Source organism: Dasypus novemcinctus, chromosome 11 (genome assembly GCF_030445035.2).
Source record: "Dasypus novemcinctus isolate mDasNov1 chromosome 11, mDasNov1.1.hap2, whole genome shotgun sequence".
Taxonomy (NCBI): domain Eukaryota; kingdom Metazoa; phylum Chordata; class Mammalia; order Cingulata; family Dasypodidae; genus Dasypus; species Dasypus novemcinctus.
In genome coordinates this window covers 93,789,426-93,811,647 of record NC_080683.1, presented here as the reverse complement: position 1 = coordinate 93,811,647, position 22,222 = coordinate 93,789,426, and the positions used below count along the sequence as shown (strand labels likewise).

The 22,222-nt window shown below is 39.1% G+C and overlaps 1 protein-coding gene across 2 annotated transcripts in view; it reads right to left on the bottom strand.

The window, feature by feature from the left end:
• Nucleotides 1-16,065, bottom strand: part of KPNA5 (karyopherin subunit alpha 5) — a 61,840-nt gene extending 45,775 nt beyond the window's left edge. The window contains exons 1-2 of one of the 2 annotated variants that reach the window (XM_004471226.3): nt 15,798-16,065; nt 9,639-9,772 (exon numbers count right to left, since the gene is read on the bottom strand). In XM_004471226.3, coding sequence (XP_004471283.1) covers nt 9,639-9,772; nt 15,798-15,801 — 138 coding nt within the window. In that variant the 5' untranslated portion in view covers nt 15,802-16,065. The remainder of the gene's footprint in view (nt 1-9,638; nt 9,773-15,797) is intronic. The other variant, XM_058307321.1, reaches the window with a different exon arrangement.
• Nucleotides 16,066-22,222: the final 6,157 nt, after the last annotated feature.

Sequence of the window (22,222 nt, the reverse complement as noted above, 5' to 3'; positions counted from 1 at the left end):
AAGTGGTAGGCAAATGTATGTATACAAAAGAGCCCCAGGAAAAAAAAAAAAAAGAGACCTGCAGCAGAACTGCTGGCAAGAGGCGCACATATCCAATCCGTCTCTGACTGCTATAGCACTTAAACCAAAAAATGGGCATTTCTGAACCTTGACCTCATCTGGGTTCCTGTGGCAGGTCACCCTAAGGTGGAAACAACAGAATCACAGCAGAACTGTAGACAAATGGTGCACACAGCCAATCCAGCCTAAATTGCTGGAACAGCTAACCAAAAAAACAGGTATTTTTTTAATGCTGACCCTATCTTCCTCTCTGGGGTGGCATACCCTAATGTGGAAGTTACAGGAGGCAGAAAAGACTCACGAAAAAAAGGGAAAACTGAACTTTAAAGCAGGACAGTGCAAAGTGTAAAGAAAAGGGGGCCATGAGTGAGAGACAACAGGTGAGCAGTTTAGACAAAAATCTGCATAAAAACAAACAGCTCAGAACTCCCAAAGAAGGAACAGAGGAAAGGAAGCCTTTCCCAGAGGCAAAACAATCTGCACATAAAAGGGCAATCTTAAAAGTTGCACCATACGTCCAGGGCAAGAAACATGTTGAAAGACCTAAGAAAATTTAGGGAAACGGACTTGGCCCAGTGGTTAGGGCGTCCTGTCTACCACATGGAGGTCCGCGGCTCAAACCCGGGGCCTCCTTGACCCGTTTGGAGCTGGCCCATGCGCAGTGCTGATGCGCGCAAAGAGTGCCCTGCCACGCAGGGGTGTCCCCCGCGTAGAGGAGCCCCACGCGCAAGGAGTACGCCCCGGAAGGAGAGCCGCCCAGGGTGAAAGAAAGTGTAGCCTGCCCAGGAATGGTGCTACCCACATGGAGAGCTGACACAAGATGATGCAACAAAGAGACACAGGTTCCCGTGCCACTGACAACAACAGAAGCGGACAAAAAAACAAGATGCAGCAAACAGACACAGAGAACAGACAACCGGGGTGGGGGGGCGGAGGGGACAGAAATAAATAAATAAATAAATCTTAAAAAAAAAAAAAGACCTAAGGAAATCTAAACAGTTCATATGGACTGCTTTATAGAACCTGTATAAGCGGGGCTAAGTGCTGAAGAAGAGCATTAACACATGGACAGTCTAAAATAAAACCCTAGGCAAGGAGAACCTGACTTTCAGAATTAGTATATCAAAATAATCAGATGCCCAGCTATCAGCAAAAAATCACAAAACATACTAGGAAACAGGAAGATACGGCTCAGTCAAGGAACAAAGTAAAACGTCACAGATTTTGGCAACTAAGTCAAGAAGTTCAAACAAATCCCCTAAAACAACTGAAGAAGTTGAAGGAAAACATGGACAGTGATAAACTAATTATGCATATAGAGCTAAAGGATATTAAGAAGACACTGTTTGAGCAAAAATAGGAATTAGAAGTTTAAAAAGAAACAACAGGGGAAGCAGATTTGACTCACCCGATAAAGCGTCTGCCTACCACATGGGAGGTCCAGGGTTCAAATCCAGGGCCTCCTGACCCGTGTGGAGCTGGCCCACGCACAGTGCTGATGCACGCAAGGAGTGCCGTGCCATGCAGGGGTGTCCCCCGCATAGGGGAGTTCCACACACAAAGAGTGTGCCCCATAAGGAGAGCTGCCCTGTGTGAAAAAAGTGCAGCCTGCCCAGGAGTGGTGCCACACACACAGAGAGCTGACGCAGCAAGATGATGCAACAAAAAAGAGACACAGTTTCCCAGTGCCACTGACAAGAATACAAGTGGGCACAGAGAACACACAGTGAATGGACAGAGAGAGCAGACAACTGGAGGAGGGAGGGGGGCAGGGAAGGGGAGAGAAATAAATAAAAAAGAAATCTTTAAAAAAAAAAAAACAGAAATAATGGGGTTTAAAAAGCACAGCAATGGAGATTAAAATACACTAGCGGCATAACAGTGGATTTAAACAGGCAGAAGGATGAATCAGTGAACCATAAGACAGGCCAATCAAGCAGAAAGAAAGAAACAGCAAAGATTAGAGCATAAATAAATGAAATCGAGGATTAAAAAAAAATAAAAACAATTAAGACCAGAAGTTGGTTCTTTGAAAAGATCAATAAAATTGACAATCCCTTAGCTAGACTGACAAAGAAAAAAAAGAAAGAGGATATTACGAAAAACTGTATGCCAGCAAATTAAGACAACCTAAATGAAATGGATGACTTCCTAGAAACACACAAACAACCTACACTGACCCTAAAAGAAATAGAAGATCTCAACAGACCAATAACAAGAGATTGAATCAGTTAATCAAGTCTCCTAGCAAAGCCCAAGACCAGAAGGCTTCACAGGTGAATCCTATAAAACATTCCAAGATGAGCACCAATCCAGCTCAAATTCTTCCAAAAAACTGAGGAAGAGACAACACTACCCAACTCATTCTCTGAGGTCAACATCACCCTCATACCAAAGCAGATAAAGACCCCACAAGAAAAAAAAATACAGACTAATCTCCCTTATGAATACAGATGCAAAAATCAACAGAATTTTAGCTACACATTATCCTTAGACATCAGGCAGGAGAAGTCTACATGGACACTGCGGTTGTGAGAGCCAAGGTCTGAGAGGTCTACCTTGCTGGCCTGGCCCTCTCCCAGCACAACCCCACTTGTCTGCAGTGGAGCTGATGGTTCTGGAAAGACTGGCCCTCGGACAGACACCCAAGTCTCCCACAGGGTCCAGGTCCAGCACTGGGTTCGGGGTCCAAGCCTCAGGGACCCTGTCCGAGACAATCAGCATAGGGTCCCTGTTGTCCTGCAGCTAGGCTCCCTTCACCACCCTGCACCACCACTTTCCACAGCAAAATGAATCCAACAGCACATTAGACGAATTAAACAACACAATCAAATGAGATTTATTCCAGGTATGCAAAGGTGATTCACCGTAAGAAAATCAATGTAATTGATCAATATCCCACATTAAGAGAACAAAGGAGGGGGAAACATGATCATCTCACTGACACAGAAAAGGCATTTGACAAAATCCAGCACCCTTTCTTGATAAGAAAAAAAAAACCATTTAGAAAACTAGGAATAGAAAGCTACTTCCTCAATACTATAAAGGGCATATGAAAAACCCATCACTAACATCATACTCAATGGTGAAAGACCAAAAGCTTTCCCTCTAAGATCGGGAACAAGGCAAGGATGCACACTGTAACCACTCTACTTGAATATTGTACTGAAAATTCTAGCCAGAGCAATTAGCCAAGAAAAAGAAACAAAAGTCATCCACATTGTAAAGAAAGAAGGAAAAGTTTCGCTATTTGCAGACAACATGATCTTATATGTAGAGTCCAAAAAATCTACAACAAAGCTACACAGTTAATAAACAAATTCAGCAAAGGGTAGGAAACAAGATCAACACTCAAAAATCAGTGATGTTTCTTTACACTAGTAATGAACACTCTGAAAAGGAAATTAAGGGAAATAAATGCATTTACAATTGTAGCTAAGAGAATCTAATATCTAGAAATAAATTTAAGAAGGATGCAAAGGACTTCTACACAAAAAAATTACAAAGCATTGTTAATAAAAACCAAAGACCTAAGTAAATGAAAGGACATTCCATGTTCATGGATTAGAAGACTAAACATTGCCGAGATGTCAATTTTATCCAAAATGATTTACAGATTCAATGCAATCCCAATCAAAATGTTAACAGGCTTCTTTGTAGACTGGAAAACCCAATCATCAAATTTATGTGGAGGAGTAAAGGGCCCCAAATAGCCAAACCCATCTTAAAAAAGAAGAAGGAAGTTGGAGGACACACTTCCCGAATTTAAAACTTATTACAAAACTATAATGATCAAAACAGTATGGTCCTGGCACAAGGACAGATGTGTAGACCAATGGACTCAAACTGAGAGTTCAGAAATAGACCCTCACATCAATGGCTAATTGATTTTTATTTTTAAAATATAAATTTTATTTTTTATTAAATTTATAGCCCAAAAAGACTATAAAATTAAAATCATTAAAATTAAAACTACATTTTCTTCTTTTAGCACTTTTTTCAAAGTAGATTTTTATTACAGAAGTTGTGAACTAAAAAACAATCATGTACCTGTGTAGAATTCCCATACAACACTCCTTTACCAACACATACACCACTGTGGAACATTTGTCACAGATAATGAGATAATATCATCATCAGACTATTACCACTAACTATAGGACATAGAGTGCATGTTTTTCCATACCCCTCCATTATCAATACAGTACATCTTTGGCAGTAACAAAAGAATATTACATTATTGGTGTTAACTATAGTCAATAGGTTATATTAATTGTATTTTTCCCAAGCTTCTCCACATTCCCACCACCCTGCAATAGTGACATACATCTGTTCTGGTTCACAGAAGGACATTCTTGCATTTGTACTACTAACCACAATTCTCATCCACCTCTGAGTTCACTGTGTTATTCAGTCTCTAGATTTTTCACTAGCTTTCTTTCAATTGGCATTTATCTCCCTAAACTACCCTTTTCAGCCACAATCCCATCTATAAACCAGCTGCTACTCACTATAATGTTTTAACATCAACTCTATCCATTTCCACACTTTTACAATCAAGTTACTTAAAACTTCTAATGCATTAAGCATCGGTACTCCTTCGCAGCCCTCCTCTTATCTCCTAATAACTTATACTCAAGGTTTTAACTCCATGCATTTATTCTTCGTATTTAGTTCATATCAGGGAGACCATGCAATATTTGTCCTTTTGAGTCTGGCTTATTTCACTTAGCATAACATCTTCAAGATTCACTCATGCTATCATATGTGACCCAATTTCATTTCTTCTTATTCCATCATAGGTATATACCACATTTTGTTTGTCCATTCATTGGTTGCTGGATACTTGGGTTGTTTCCATCTTTTGGCAACTGTGAATAACATATGGCTAATTGATTTTTTTTTTTTTTGCCTTCACTTTATTTATTTTTTTAATGTTACATTAAAAAAATATATGAGGTCCCCATATACCCCTACCCCCCTCCCCTCACTCTTCCCCCCATAACACCAACCTCCTCCATCATCATGAGACATTCATTGCATTTGGTGAATACATCTCTGAGCACCGCTGCACCTCATGGTCAATGATCCACACCATAGTCCACACTCTCGCACAGTCCACTCAGTGGGCCATGGGGGGACGTACAGTGTCCGGTAACTGCCCCCGCAGCACCACCCAGGATAACTCCAAGTCCCGAAAACCCGAGTGCTAAGTCAACTCAATGGGGAAAGAAGAGTCTCTTCAACAAATGGCGCTGGGAGAACTGGATATCCATATGTAAAAGAATGACAGAGGACCCCTATCTCATATCATATACAAAAATCAACTCAAAATGGATCAGAGACCTAAATATAAAAATCAGGACTATAAAGGGAAGCATCTTCAGGATCCTATGTTAGGCAATGGTTTCTTAACTTTACAAAAAACCACAAGCAACAGAAGACAATTGGTTCACATCAAAATTAAAAACTTGTACAAAGGACTTCATCAAGAATGTAAAAGAACAACCTATGGAATGGGAGAAAATATTTGAAAACCACCTAATCGATAATGGTTTAATTTCCAGAAGCTATATAGAAATCTATAACTGAACACAAAAAGATAACAATTCAATAAAAAATGGTGAAAAGACCTGAATAAACACTTCTCCAGAGAAGATATACGAATGGCCAAAAATTACATGAAAAGATGTTCACATTATTAGCCATCAAGGCAATACAAATCAAAACTACAATGAGTTATGATTTCATATCCACTACAATGGCTACTATTAAAAAAATGAAAAATAAGTGTTAGAGAGGTTGCCTCCATTCATTCACTGCAGGTGGGAAGTAAAATGGGGCAGCTGCTGTGGAAAACTGTTTGGTGGTTTCTTCACAAAGTTAAATATAGAATTACCTCATGCCCCAGCAATCCCACTTCTAAGTATATACACAAAAGAATGGAGAGCAGAGACTTGAACAGATATTGGCATACTGATAGTCACAGAAGCATTATTCACAATTGCCAAAAGATGGAAGCAACCCAAATGTCCATCAACAGAAGAATGGATAATTAAATGTGATATATACAGTTATATTTTCCACATCATGACTTTTCCTATTGCAGTTTCCATATATGGCATATTGGCATAAGAAAATAAACGGGAATTGGGGGAGGGAGTTTTACGGAAGCTGTAAATGACACATGAAGGCCAGCAGACAATACAGAAAAATTTTAGAAACTCAGAAATGCATAAAATACATAAATAATATTGTATAATACTTAATCCAAATTTTGCAATAAAGTACTGTAAAATAAAGTACTCATAAAAGAAAAAATTCAGAATGCAGGAACATTGTACCCCTAACCCCCCAATGTGGAAAGGATAACTGCACATAAATGGAATATTGAGCAGCCATACAAAGGAAGGAGGTTCCAATACATGCCACAACATGGATGAACTCTGAAGACATCATGCTGAGTGAAATAAGTTAGACACAAAAGAGATCAAACTGTGTGATCTCACTGACATGAAATAATTAGATTAAGCAAATTCATAGGGTCAAGAAACTAAAATACAGTTTACTAGGTGCTGTGAAAGGCTACAAAATGGGGAGTTAAAGCTTAAATTAGTACAGAATTTCTGCTGGAATTGATGGAAAAGTTGTGGTAGTGGTGATGGTTGCACAACATTGTGAATATAGTTAACACCACTGAATTATATATCTGAATGTGATTAAGGGGGGGAATTTTAGATTGTATCATATTACTAAAATAAAAACTTTAAAAATAAATAGATAAATAAATTTCACTGCTGGCTCAGCTTTTCAGGGTAAAATAAAATCTTAGAACACAATCACATGTAATAAAATTTTACCAATAAATTATAAGTATCTTGAATTTTTTTAAAAAAGCAAATATGTTCCATGGTAGAGATAACATGTTATCTATTAAGAGAGTTAACATATCAGATTAATGAAGATGAAAGAACATCTCTCAGGAAGACAGCCCTATACTTATAAATTCAGTAGTGTTGATAAAAAAGAATCAAAAGAGAGGAAATAAGAGTCATGGTGAGATCACTAAGGGAGATTTATAGGCATATCTCCTAAATCAAAACTGAGAAAAATACCTGATATGATGTACTTTTTGACAGCCAAATAAATATTGCTCTTCAATCTATACATAATTCTTTTTCTGATCAATTCAACAGATATTCTGAGTATCTACTATTAATTAGAGACTGTGCTAGACACAATGCATAGGAAGATTACAAATCATAATTAAATTTCTGATCAGCCTTTCTTACCTTTCCTTATCAGTTTTAGTGTATATGAAGACTATGCCCTCTTATTTACTTAAAAATATTCTAAATTTATCTTGCTATGATAAATGCTGAGATGTACTGTTTTAAATCATTTTTCTATTTTTATGTTGCACATTCATAGTTCAAAGACAGAAGGCTAAATGATCTGCCTAATGAGACAACAGCAGGAATAGTATAAGTAGCATGGGGAGATGACTATAATTAACTTGGGTGCAAGAGCTTTGAAAACTACAAAGCAACAAACGAATATAAGGTAAAATTAATGGTCCTCTGGGGCAAATGTTATCATGACAAATAGAAATGATTTGAAGAGGCATGAGAGAAATTTCTTAGTAGAGGGATAGGACACAACCATTCTAAGGTCCACAGGATGGAGGAATAGAGTATGGATTAGAGTAGACTTACTGATATTCTATTCACGAACTATTGTGATTAGTAATCAAAGAAAATGTGGCATTGGAGTGGAGAAAGTGGCCATGGTGGCTGCTGGGGGTAGGGAGTGGGAGGAAGAGATGTGACGTGGGGGCATTTTCCGGACTTGGAGTTGTCCTGGGTGGTGCTGCAGGGACAGTTACCAGACATTGTATGTCCTCCCATGGCCCACTGGGTAGACTGCGGGAGAGTGTGGGCTATGATGTGGACCATTGACCATGAGGTGCAGCGGTGCTCAGGGATGTATTCACCAAATGCACTGAATGTCTCATAGTGATGGAGGAGGTTGTTGTTATGGGGGGGAGGAGTGGGGTGAGGGGGGTAAGGGGTATATGGGGACCTCATATATTTTTTTAATGTAACATTAAAAAAATAAATGAAGACAAAAAAAAATAATTAACTTGAAAGTTTTATCAATAAAACTAATTTTCTCCAACAATATAAACTCAAAGTAAACTACCATTTCTTTGCCTATTTTTTTCCCCCTAAAATGGGATGTAAGATTCCAACTAGAAGGGTTAAAAGAATGAAACATTGACAACTATAATCATCTTGGGCAAAACCCTTCAACTTTTAAAAACAACATGAAGAATGATTGCTCTTGATTACTTCCTCCTAACATGGTAAACAGTCTAATTTATTTAGATCGAGTAATTTAGGATTAATAACAACAGTGCTTTATAAAGAAAAAGTTTAAGGTAGCTAATGTGGGAATAAAACAAATTAAATATTTGACATAGTCAAGACAAAATATAATTAAGTTTTTTGACACCATTAATTACAAAGTTATTTATACATCATGGAAGCTTAAGTGCTAGAAAGACTCTTTTAGAAAACTCAGTCTAACACCCTATTCTAAAAGGGAAGGAAACTAAGATCCAGAAATGTTAAATGAGTCTTTCAACATCACTCAGCTATTTAATGGCACAGCAGGACCTAGAACCTAATTCTCACATATCTATGTCCAGATTTTCCCTTGTATTTTCTTTAAAAAATGAAGCATGCTGAAAATAACACATTCATTAAAAATTTTTCTACCTATCTATCATGTTCCAATCTCTGTACCAAGTGCTAGGAATATAAAAATTAAGAAAAAATGGTATGCAAAGCAGATGTGGCTCAAGTGATGGAGCTCCCGCCTACCACATGGGAGGTTCAGTTCCCCGGGCCTCCTAAAGATGACAAGCAAGACAGCGAGCTGACACAATAGGCTGGCAGAGCAAGCTGATGCAACAATATGATGCAATGAGACATACGGAGGAAAACATAATGAGAGAACACAGTAGGGAGGAGAGGTGGCACAAGCATTAGGTGCCCTCCTCCCACATGGGAAGTTCCAGGTTTGGTCTACAATGCTTCCTACAAAAAAGACCAGCACACAACAAGCAGACACAGCGAATGCAAACAACATGGGGGTGGGGAGAAACAAGTAAATAAAATAAATCTTTTTAAAAAAAAAAGAAAGAAAGAAATGGTTCTCTGTCCATAGGAAGTCACTCTCAAGTGGGGAAATCAGATACAATGGATTTATTGCTCATATACATTTATATTTAAAGTGCATCCTAAAATTATATAATCCAAAGTATATTATTTCATGAGATCTCACTATAAATAAGAAATTCATTCCTCCTCAGTGACTAAAAATAGCACAGGTTCTTATTATTAAATTTACTTTTATTATTATTTCTGGAGTCTAATAAATTGAAGAACATATTTAGCTACATTCAGTTTCATGAAACTTTCTACTTAAAATTACCTAAAAATTATCAATATTAGACTTAAAATCTCTATTTAATAACTTATTTATATTAGAATGAAATATTTAAAAACACCTACCTGTTCTTCCCTTTTTTGTTTTCGAAGTTGTATTCCTTCTTCTTCTCTTCGTCTACGCATTTCTTGGGGATTTAGGGCTTTATTTTTATAGCTTTTCATTCTATAGTTATCTTTCCCTGGACTAGCCATGGCATCTTAAGGAAAGGAAAGAAAATGGATACTGATAACTCAACAAAGCAAAACGAGATGCTTACTCTAAGATAACTAAATTCAGGCTCTCTAAGTAAGTAGTCCGACAAAACCCTTTCTGCAAATTATATACAAAGAATACATCCCTCACTCCCATATTAAGATTTGAACAAAATATTCCAAAATTTGGGGAATAAAATATTAAACAGTTAATAGATTTGGTCTAAATGCAGACAAGTCATTACTCAAATTTCACTTATTCTAAGATGCACCCCCATCCCCCATCCCACTCCCCAAGCATTTTAAGCATACATCAGTAGGATGGCATTTTACAATCAATATAGGTCACGTACACTAGTGTGAAAAGCTTCTCACTACAGCTTCTGGAAAGATGAAGAAACAGCCAGCACTAAAGTGTGTTATTTTCAGTGACATACAGTATTAGGTTTCAAAATCACATCTCAAATATTAATTACAGTCCGATTTCTTTCATTTAAGGTACTTGCCTTAAGAACTGAGGTCATGAGGGTGAATGAGTTATGACTATAATACCAGTTTTCAGTACTCCTGTATAAATGGTTCTTTTTAAATACTGAAATAGTTGTATTTTGTTGTTGGTAAAATACTGTTATTTCAGACACTTCTCAGCAGCTCTCAAATTCTACAGCCTCCCTCACTCCCACCATCCTCACAAGCCCTTCCACTCTTCTTTACCACTTAATACAACTCCTCCAATCTCTTTGCCTCAACCCCTTTCTAAAAACAAAAAACATAGACCTGTGGAGAAGAGTCTCTGAAGTGGTATGTCTCTCCACTGCAGAAGGAGGAAAGTTAGACTGCAGATAGTCATGTTCTAGATAAGCAGGGATAAAAATCAAAACTTTTTATACAGGCCCAATGAAGGAGCATACTACAAGAGGGATCATGAAAGCTGTACTCAGGAGAATTTAGTAGGCAGAAAGGTACTGAAGTCTGACCAAACCAAATAATTTAGAGGTAAGACCTCCTGATGTGAAACCTTATGCCACCTGGAGTACAAGAACTGAAATCAAAGAAAGCAGTAAAACCGGAAACAACCAGGGATGTTTTATAATTTTACTTTTACTTTATTTTTAAATAGTTTTATTATAAGTGTATTTAAAACATTAGCATTTATATATTTTATTGTAAGTATATATGTTGTATTTGATATATATGTAATATTTAGTTTTATTTTTAGAAAAATGAATTATAAGGTTCTTAATATAATAAATATTGATATTTTGATATTAAATGAATACAGAAATACTGATATATCCTATTCTGGATTTACATTTGAAGAAATCAGTCTAAAGCACAGTTTCAATTTAACTTTAATGTGAGAGCTAGTGGCAGCCAAGGGTCTTATTTTGATAAATTCTGAGGATACACCTGCATCCAACCAGATAGAATGTGATCAATTAGTCCAATTAGACCCAAGAAAAGGGGCATTATCTGCCATCTCTGATATAAAAGAGATAGTATAATGAATTGGTGAATTTTATATATATATATTTTTTTATTTCTCTCCCCTTCCCCCACTCCCCAGTTGTCTGCTCTCTGTGTCCATATGCTGTGTGTTCTTCTGTGTCCGCTTGTATTCTTGTCAGCAGCACTAGGTATCTGTGTTGCGTCATCTTGCTGCGTCAGCTCTCCGGGTGTGCGGTGCCACTCCTGGGTAGCCTGCACTTTTTTCGCGCTGGGTGACTCTCCTTACAGGGCACACTCCTTGCGGAGGGGGCTCCCCTACGCAGGGGACACCCCAGCGTGGCATGACGCTCCTTGCGCGCATCAGTACTGCCTGAGGGCCAGCTCACCACATGGGTCAGGAGGCCCTGGGTTTGAACACTGGACCTCCCATGTGGTACACGGATGCTCTATGGGTTTAGCCAAATCCACTTCCCATGGTGGATTATATTTTAAGGAGTAAAGTGCAATAAAACATATGCATTAAGTCCTGTGAGAACACAAATGACCTGGCAACTAACTGTGAATAGGGAATTCAGAAAGGCTTCCTGGTTATCCTGTCTTAAAGGATGAGCAGGAATTTTTTCAAGGAAAAGGATGAAGAAGAAAAAGGAAAGGGACAAGTAATACAAGCATAATGAACGTATACAAACAGTTCTTGTAGAAGGTTGGCATAACTATAGAACAACAAGAAATTCAGTGTGGCCTAATAAAGGATGCATGAAAGAAGAGGCAGGAGGTAAAGTTGGAAAGGTAGGTAAGATATGCTTCCTCCTACCAGTTGAGAGGTTTGGAATTGATCCTAAACAGCATTAAAGAAATTGAAGAGAAGGTGTTTTAAATAGTCCTTGGAGAGAAAGATGATAAAGACCTGACCTGAACTAGTAGCTGCAATGGAAATAAAGAAGACAAGTTGGATTCCAGAAACAGTTCTGCAACGGATTCAATAAGAATTGGGGACGAAATGAATGTAAAGGGATATGTGATGAGGAAGAAAAGGGAACTGAGGATGGTTGCATGGTTTTTAGCTAAAGCCATTTCAGTATGATGACAAAATAACCCAGAGAATACAGGTGGAAGGTCAGAGTAGGGGTATGTTGCTTGCCTGCTTGTTTAGAAAGGATGAATCAGTTGTTCTAAATTTATTTTTTAATTTATATATAGTAAAAATCACTCTTTTGATTGAACAGTTCTATGAATTTGACAAAAACAAAGGTACACAATCATCACAATCAAGACAAAGAAGTGCAATCATCCCCCAAAAATTCCCTCATGTTGTTCCTGTTAGCTCACCCTCCCCCGCCCACCGCCCCACCATCTTTAACACCTGACAACCAATTTTTTGTTTGTTTTGTTTTTGTTTTTGAGGTACCAGGGGGCCCGGGAGTAAGCCCAGGACCTCGTATGTGGTAAGTCAGAGCTCAACCACTGAGCCACACTGGCTTCCCTGAGTTGGTTTTTCCATTTTTGCTTTTTCAGGAGGCACTGGGAACCGAATCCAGGACCTCCCATTTGTGAGGCAAGTGCTCAACTGATTGAGCCACATCAGTTACCCACAACCAGTTATTTTTTTAATCCATCCTTCTAATTTTGCCTTTTACAGAACTTCATATAAATGAACTCATACATGGCCTTTTGAGTATGGCTTCTTTCATTTGGTATGTGTTTGAGAGTCATCTAATGTTGTTGGCCTGTATCAACAGTGTGTTCTTTTTTTTTTTTTTTCTGAATAATATTCCATTATATATACCATAGTTTATCCATCCACCATTTCAAGGACATTTCAGTTGCTCCAATATTGGCAATTATGAGTAAATATGCAATAGATTTATGTACAGTATTTTTGTGAACATTTCTCTCAGAACATTTTGTGAAGTTTCATTTCTCTCAGATAAATATCTAGCTAATATGGTAACTGTATGTCTCAGTTTTAAAGAAACGACAAATTGCTTTCCAAAGTAACTGTACCACTTTCCATTTCCATCAGCAATGTACAAGCGTTTTTAGATGCTCTGCATCCTTGACTATACTTGGTACTTGGTATTCTCAGGATTTTTGTTTTTGTCTTATTTTATTGTAGCCATTCCAATAGGTATATCATGACTTTCATTTTAGGGCACATATATAGGGCTATAATCTAAAGCTGGATGAAAATATGGGTCAGAACTCAAGACAGGGATCCTAGCTGATCATTCAAGATCATGTACAGCTATAAAAAAATAACAGCTAGGAGAAAACTTTGAGGATGTTCACATTTTAATTAGTGCAAAAAGGAAAAGAGCAAAGGAAACCAAAAAGAAATGGGTCAGAGAAGTAAGGGAATCAGAAGAAAATAAGAGTTATGAAAGGGAAGGGAGTTCAAGAGATAAAGGGGTATTCAAGAAGGAGTAGCACCAAAAACTGGCCTCTGGATTTATACATTCATTGATGACAAATATAAATGCCTACAATAAGTCAAGTTCTCTACTAGGCATCAGATTTGATAATTAGGTCACTGGTAAAGACTGAAAAAATTCATTAGTGGTGGAGCTTAAGTTAGAATGCAATGGGCTAAGGATTTCAGAATGATTTAGATGATACTATGTGCCTTTGAAGTTAACAAATACATATCCCAACAATTAAAATGCATTTACCAAAATCCCTCTTTAAAATATTTAATGAATTGATTTCAGCAATACCGTGTGCACCTACAAATAGTTATCATTAGAAACAGCTCAATCCATCTTTATTAATATAACAATGTTTAGCATTATTTTCTAATTATTTCGTATATAAAAATTATGTTTCATTAATAATATTAGGTTCTTAGAAGGGAATAATTTAGATCTGAGTTCATTAGAAAGCAAAATGGTCTCAACATTAATTCAAATTAATGAAATAATGTCAGCAAAACGAAAAGTTCACAGCAATAAATGTCTTAAAAAAATTTATCACCTATACATTTTCCATCTTCTAGACCTTTGGCCTCTACACTTTTTCAATCACATGCTTATATATGTAAAGAAAACATTCTTAAAATGTTTATTTATATACTTATATCAGTATACCCCATTACAAAATTCACAAAGAATATAAATTTTTAAAAGTAATGATTTTTAAAATGTAAACAAAAGTTCATTACTTTCTTCACATCTAATTGGATCACCTTGTGCCCTGCTCCTCTCAACGCACTAGACACCACTTGTGAGAGCACTAAGCTGGGCAATCACAATAAAACCTTTCGGTATAAATTTACTAATCAAAATCTAACCCCAACAACTTATATATCATTTGCTCCTTTTTCTCTACTGTACTAACTGCTTGTTTCTTATTTAACATCTATATTCTCACTGTAAACGCTTTTTAGGGGACCTAAATTCAAGGAAAATTAACGCTGAGGGTGCTTCATCCAATGGGATTGTTTTGTTCACTGGGGAAAAAAACACTTAAAAAACCGTACTTCAAAGGCTGCTGTGTCATAAGTCACATTAATATAAGAAATGCTACTCAGGCACCTAAGAAGTGCCCAATACTTTTTTTTTTCCATCAAAAGCTTATTTTTTAGCCAGATCTTTTAAAAAGTGTTAAGGCTGGGCAAATAACTGGAATCTGAGCTTGGGGTTTTCTTTTGCTAATGTCTATAAAAGGAATTTCGTCTGCCAGGAAAACTTCAATTCCTTTGAGTTTGGGTGGGTATCTTTTAACAAAATTACAAGGTTGTACAAATGGGCAAGTGTGCCTAGCAGAGCCCCTATTCTAAACAAGCAGTACTTAAGAATCCACAGGACAGAACTGCTTCTTGCTTACCAAGAAAGTCATTTTCCCACAAAACATGAATTATTATCGAGTGTTATAAATAAGTGATATCAAGTCGGAAATTAACACGTTCCAAAAACCCAAAAGTAAATGCCAATGTCATATTCTTTTGAAGTACCACTATGCCGTTTCAGTGCTTTTCAAATCCTATCAAGTCTTATGCTCTACCGATGCAACCGTATTAAGCTTTCCTCTTTAAAACAGCTGACAGACTATTAGAGAAAGGCGTCTAATTCTCCCTAGGCGAGGGAGTGGCTGAACCTTTCAAGGCGCCCGCATTCAGGTGGAGCAGGGCAGCTGGCAGACGCAAAGGCGGCGGCACATAGGTCCCCCGGACGGAACCTGCACCCGTTCTCGACACTGTGAAACTTCAACAGCTGTAGAAAACAGCGGCGGAGGCCCAGGAGGGAGCGCCAACGTTTGGTAAGACCATTACGGAGAACTATCGAGACACTTGGGCACAGCGACCAGAGGGTGAAATCGGCTGCGTAAGAACCCCGGCCGAAGGCCAGCCTGACTGAGTTCTGCACTCCCTGCGCCTTGGCATCTGCCAAGGGAACTGCTCGGCTGCCACGCCCCCTGCGACGGCCATCTCCCAGATGGCAACCTGAGAACACCCCTGGAATGGCCTGGCCCTGAGCCCTTCGCAAGAGAAAGGGTAAATAAAAAGTGGCACCAGGAACTCACAGTCCTCAAAGGGTTATAAAAGCCCGAGGCCCACCCAACCTGGTCAGGGTCGCTCCCACTTACCCATAATTGTGGTGCTACCTGGTGCCCAGATTTCGCCGGCCCCGACGGCGGCGTCTGCTCCTGGTAACAGTGGGCGCCGCCACTCCGCCCCTAGCGCAGAGTGGAGTAACCAGGTTTGCAATTTAATATGGCGGCCATCGGCACCCCTTTACCCGAGACCCCGAGGCTCGGCTCCCAGAAGCCCTTGCACGCGACAGCCGCGGCGGCCGCACCGACCCGCAACGGGGCGGAGAGAGGCGTGCGCCCAAACCCCGCCCATCGGAGAAGGAGCCTGCGCACGCGCCGACGCTGGGGTTTTTATGTAGGCATGGTCACTGTGACAAGTGGGCTTCCAATTACCCTTGGTCCACAGTGTGCTGGGCGGAGATCTCGAATTCATTCATTCATTCGTTCCCATCCTACAGCATAGTGTTGATTGAAGGTTTACCCTGCCGGGCACCATTTCAGACATCGACGCTACAACAGCGAACAAATGGATAAAAATCCCAGCTTCAGGTTGCTTACAAAGTCTCTTGGCTTCTTCAGCTGCATTGTTTCCTATATGCTTGCTCCTCATTTATTTCAAGGTTTTCAAGCAGCCATTTATTTATAATTTCGGAACCTATAACATCTGCGGATTTTTAACAAAAATGTACTCACTGATACTTGAAATGAATAACTTAAGTGCTTTAAATTATAACTCACTCAAAAACGTATTGCATTTTAATCCACCTTGGAATTCATCTCAATTCAACAAAAAGCATTGAAAATAGAGACTGGTTTCTGCATGCAGTGCTAGACACAAAAGACACAAGGAAAATAACGCTTGGTTCCCTTCCTGAAGAAGTTGAATAACTAACTTCTTAATAAGGAGAATTTGATCAAGGCTCAAAAGTTACTGGTAATAGGCTGATCATATCATTTATTATCTGAACCAGGACATTTTTTGCAAGTGGGATGGAATACTATTAATAACTTTTGAGGGACAAAAGACTGCCGTGGGGAAACTGGGGCATACAGTCATCCTAATTATTAGGTTTTGAATTATTGTTAAATTCTCATCACTTGTATGACACACGCTCTTCTCTACCAAATTATGTATACTTGCTGTTGTAGGTCTGCTCTGAGATTCAAGATTTACTGCCTTGAGCATACTGGGGACTGCTCTTTAAGAATAAGGGAGGTGTTGAGGGAAGCTGAATTTCACAGAGAGAAAAGCTGAACTATGATCCAGTTGCAACAGTCCTCAGACCATCCTACGGAGAGTGCTGGAGCTGGGATGGCTGTTCAGAGTTGTTCCCACCCTACCAAGGCTAGGGGATGAGCCTTTATGGCCTGAATCAAGCAGCAATGGGATTGGATGTGGGCTTTTCCCAGTGCTGAGTGCCATGGTGAGGCCACATCTTAGATAAGGCAGTTCCCTCTGTCCTAAGGGCACTTCCTCAGCAGCCAACTTGCAGGCAGCTAGGTGAATGAGTGCTTCAGTCCAGATGAGGAATCTAAGCTGGACACCACAGCTTGCACTACATCTGCTTCTTCAGTTTTCCCAAAACAAGGATAGCACATGCCTTCCTTTTAACTTCATGCCTGCTCTTTCTTATCCTTCTTATACCTTACCTCTAACCAACCTCTAAATGTTGGCACCTCAGACCTCTTACTACTCTGCATTAGCTCTTTAGGTAATATAATGCAATCCTGTGTTTTAAAATGCTACCTATAATAAATTGCTTTCTCCCAAATTCACATTTCCAGCCCTTACAGCTACCCTGAGGTCCAAACTCATATAGTCAACTACTGATAAGACACTTCCACTTGGATGACTAGCAGGCATCTCAAACTTAATAAGTCAAAACAAAACTGTTGAATCCATGCTTACCACTCCACTCTGTTCCTTTTTCCAGCTTCTCTATCTCTGTAATGATAACGCCATGCAGTTAGAAGCTCAGGCTAAAAAATAACCTTTTCTTTCCTTTAATCTTGTCCCTGTCTTCTGGTTCGACCTCCAAAATAGCTCTTACATGTGTGGAGTCTACATCTACTGACATCACCTCCAAGCGTCAACCATCTCTTCCATAAAGTGCTGTAGTGCATATCCGAGCTCCCTATGTCCACCTTGGCTCCTACCAAGAAGTCAGAGTATTTAAAATGAAAATTTTATTTGTTTTAATCACAGTAATATATGTATATGATTTAAAAAGTCCAATAACATTACAAAGATTGCAATAACAATGAACATATCTCTTCTGGCATCCACACAATTGTCACACTCGGGAGAGTACCACTTTCAACTCTTTTAGTTATTTCTTATGGCATTTACTTTTATATTTCTAAATTACATATTTATACTACTATTTCTAACTTATAATCTTAGATATTAAACATTGTTATCCTAAGAAAGATGAGAATTTATCACTCTTACAAACATACTCCCCTGCCAACATACATACAATACACAAACACATACACATACTTCCTTTCTCACATCCTCTTATATAGATATGTCAAAATTATTTCGGTTAAATCAGTATTTAATGTTAATATAAATAGTATTATATTATTATGTTCAGAACTGAGCGTCATGGTATATTGTGATTGTATGTTTTTCTTTGTCAAGATTTTTCATTACTCCAAAGTTAAAAATTGCTTATTTATTTAATGCACTTAACATTTGATTGGTGTATTTGTCAGCCAAAGGGGTGCTGTTGCAATTTCCAGAATTGTTGGCTTTTATGAAGGGTATTTATTTGGGATAGAAGCTTAAGGTCACAAGGCCGTAAGTGTTGGGAAACAGACTTGGGCCAGTGGTTAGGGCATCCGTCTACCACATGGGAGGTCCGTGGTTCCAACCCCGGGCCTCCTTGACCCGTGTGGAACTGGCCCATGCGCAGGAGTGCCCTGCCACGCAGGGGTATCCCCGCGTAGGGGAGCCCCACGCGCAAGGAGTGCGCCCCGTAAGGAGAGCCGCCCAGCGTGAAAGAAAGTGCAGCCTGCCCGGGAATGGCACCGCCCACACTTTCCGTGCCGCTGACGACAACAGAAGCGGACAAAGAAACAAGACGCAGCAAATAGACACAGAGAACAGACAACCGGGGGAGAAGGGAGGAATTAAAAAAAAAAAAAAATTAATAAATCTTTAAAAAAAAACAAGGCAGTAAGTGTAAGTTACTTCCCTCCCTAAAGTCTATTACAACATGTTGGAACAAAATGTCTGCTGGTGTCTGGGAGGGTTCAGCCTTCCGCTTCCTCCTAAGGCTCCGTGGACCCAGCTCCTTTAATCTCAACTATAGGCTGGCATAAGGTTTTGATTCTCTCCCCAAGGCTTGATTCTTTCCAGGGTCAGCTGCTCTGGTCTCTCGATAAAGTCAGCTGTAGACTATCAGGCTTGCTTTCTTCCTGGGGCCTCTCTATTCCTATGTGTTCTCCTATGTGTTTACTTTCCGGGACTCCAGCATCAAAACTCAAACTCTCCCCTCTGCTGTGCCGTTTTCTCTGTGAGTCCCCATTGGGGCTCATCATCTTACTGGTGTCACTGAATCAAAACACTAATCATAATTTAATCAAGTAAAAGTGAAACCTCTGAATTTAATACAATCTAATATGCCCAAAAGAACAGACCAGTTTTCAAACATAATCCAGTATCTATTTTGGAATTCATAAAACAATATCAAACTGCTACAATTGGTTTTCTACATACTTATCACTAATTTATCTTCAAATATAGTGCTGGAAGTATATATTAGTTTCTTATTACTCCTGTAATAAATCACCACAAATTTAGTGACTTAACACCCAAATTTATTATCTTATAGTTCTGGAGTTCAAAAGTTTGAAATAGTCCTTACTAAGCTAAGGTGTCAGCAGAACTGTGTTTCTTTCTAGAGATTCCAGGGGGAATGTGTCTCCTTGACATTTTCCACATCTAGAGGCTTCCTGATTCCTTGATTTGTGGCCCCCTTGCAGCAGTCACATCTCCCTGATCTTTGCTTCTTTTGACACATCTCCTTCTCTAAACTCTGACTCTCCTGTCTTCCTCTAATGAAGACCCTTGTGATTACATTAGGCCCAGCTGGCTAATCTGCTTATTTCAAAATTCTTAATCTGCAAAATTCCTATTGCAATATAATGTAACATATTCACAGGTTCCGGACATTAGGATGGGGACTTCTTTGGAGGACATTATTCTGTCTACCACAAGGTATAATATTATTCTCAGCATTGTCAGTATCATCGGGTAATCTGTAAATTGTTTCATCTCTTCCTTTTCTTCTTTCTCTTTTTTAAGTTGGCACATCTGTTCTGAAGCCATCTGCTCTCTAAGGTAAATATGGTGCTTGCTGCACTCCTGTTGATGTGGGATTTGGCTTCTCATCTCCCCTGGCTAGATGTCATTTCATGAATTCCATATCCTCCACTTTTCTTTGCTTCCTCCTTTGTGGGAGCAACCTGGGAAAGAGTAGATAGGAGGTAATGTTTTTAGGCCTAACAAATCTTAATTCTACCCCCTACTACTGATCAGAGGTTTCTCTGAGCATAGAAATCATGGTGGGAAATCTCTCCTTCTCCAAATATTGAAAGAAATGTCCACTGTCTTCTAGCTTCCAGTGCTGCCATGGAAATTTCTGGTGCCGTTTTCACTCCTTTTCTTTTGTAAGTAGCCTGATTGTTCACTGTAGAAGATTATATCTTCTTTTTATCCCTGGTGTTTTGAAATTTTATAAATGTGTGGTATGATGAGGCTTATTTTTTTATCCATTATACTGGGAGTTCAGTGTGCCCTTCATTTAAGAAATTATTTTTCCACCAGTTTGGGGACATTATCTAGAATTTCATTTCTTTGATGTTAACATTCCACAGTTGTTGTTTTTTCTTTCTTTTTTCTGTTATTCCTTTCGGTATCTCTTATTCTATGGATGTGGGACCTCCTTGACTGATAATCTGATTTTGTTTTTCACTCCTGTTTTCCATCTCTTATTCTTCTCTTTTTTAAAAATTTTTTATTAAAAAAGAAATTTATTGACACAAGAAAGTGCAAACAATATAAAAAATGAAAATCTTATCTGGCATTCAGTTGACTGTTCTTCCTCTACTTGTCAATTGGGAGTTGGATTTTATTTGTACATTTTCTAAGGTCCCAGGTCTGCTATGAACTCCTTTATAAAAAAAAAAGATTTATTTTTTATTTATTTCTCTTCCCCCCCCCCCCCCCCCGAGTTGTCTGCTTTCTGTGTCTATTCGCGTGTGATCTTCTGTGTCCGCTTGTATTCTTGTCAGCAGCACCCGGAATCTGTCTTCTTTTGTTGCGTCTTCTTGCTGTGTCAGCTCTCTGTGTGTGCAGTGCCACTCCTGGCAGGCTGCATTTTTTTCATGCTGGGCAGCTCTCCTTACGGGGCGCACTCCTTGCGCGTGGGGCTCCCCTACATGGGGGACACCCCTGCGTGGCACAGCACTCCTTGCCTGCATCAGCACTGTGCATGGGCCAGCTCATCACATGGGTCAGGAGGCCCTGGGCTTGAACCTTGGACCTCCCATGTGCTATGAACTCCTTATCCCAAGGGAAACTGTGGGGCAGATTCCTTAAGCGACTCTTGGGATAATTCTTAATGAGGGTGGGGGAATTAATTCCTCAATTCTGCATAGTTTTTTCCCTTCTGCTTTACCTGTACTACAAAATAGTCATTGCACATGATGGTGAGCCCAGCAATTAGTGAAAAGAAGCTCTGGAAGCCCACTTAGCCATCTCGACACTGGGCCAGATCCTTCATTAATTTGTCCACAGCCGGAGGGTCTTTTTGATTTTCTAAAAATCTAGTCAACTCCTTTTCCATGACTACTTTCAGGTCCTCCTTTGTTAAGCAGCCTTTATCCCCGGCAGATTTGTGACATGTATACATCAGAGTTTCCAGGGCGTGTTCCATTTGAGACTGTGTTTCAGTGAGGTCTGTTAAAATCTTGGCCAGGAGATGATGTTTGGATGACTGAGTGAGCTTGGACGAGGAGCCAGTGAGCAGCTCGCGTAGGACTTGGCGTCCTGTGTGGAGACGGGGCGGGTGGCGAGAGGTAGGCGGCGCGGGTTTCACGCACTGGCAGTAGCTTTTTATGAAAAGGAATAGCCTTGTTCTTTTTTTAATATATATATATATTTTATATATATATAAAGTCCATGAACTTTCTCAGGAAAGTTATATGTATATAATTATATATATAGTTATATATAAATTCTGTTACTGTGTATTAATTTCGAGAACTTTTTGTTTTATATATTGTTGCAGATATTAAATATCTTCTCTTTACACATTACATATCTCACATTAATTAGTTTCCTTGCATTTTTTTCTTTTTCCTCCTTCCTTCCTTCCTTCCTTCCTTCCTTCCTTCCTTCCTTCCTTCCTTCCTTCCTTCCTTCCTTCCTTCCTCCCTCCCTCCCTCCCTTCCTCCCTCCCTCCCTT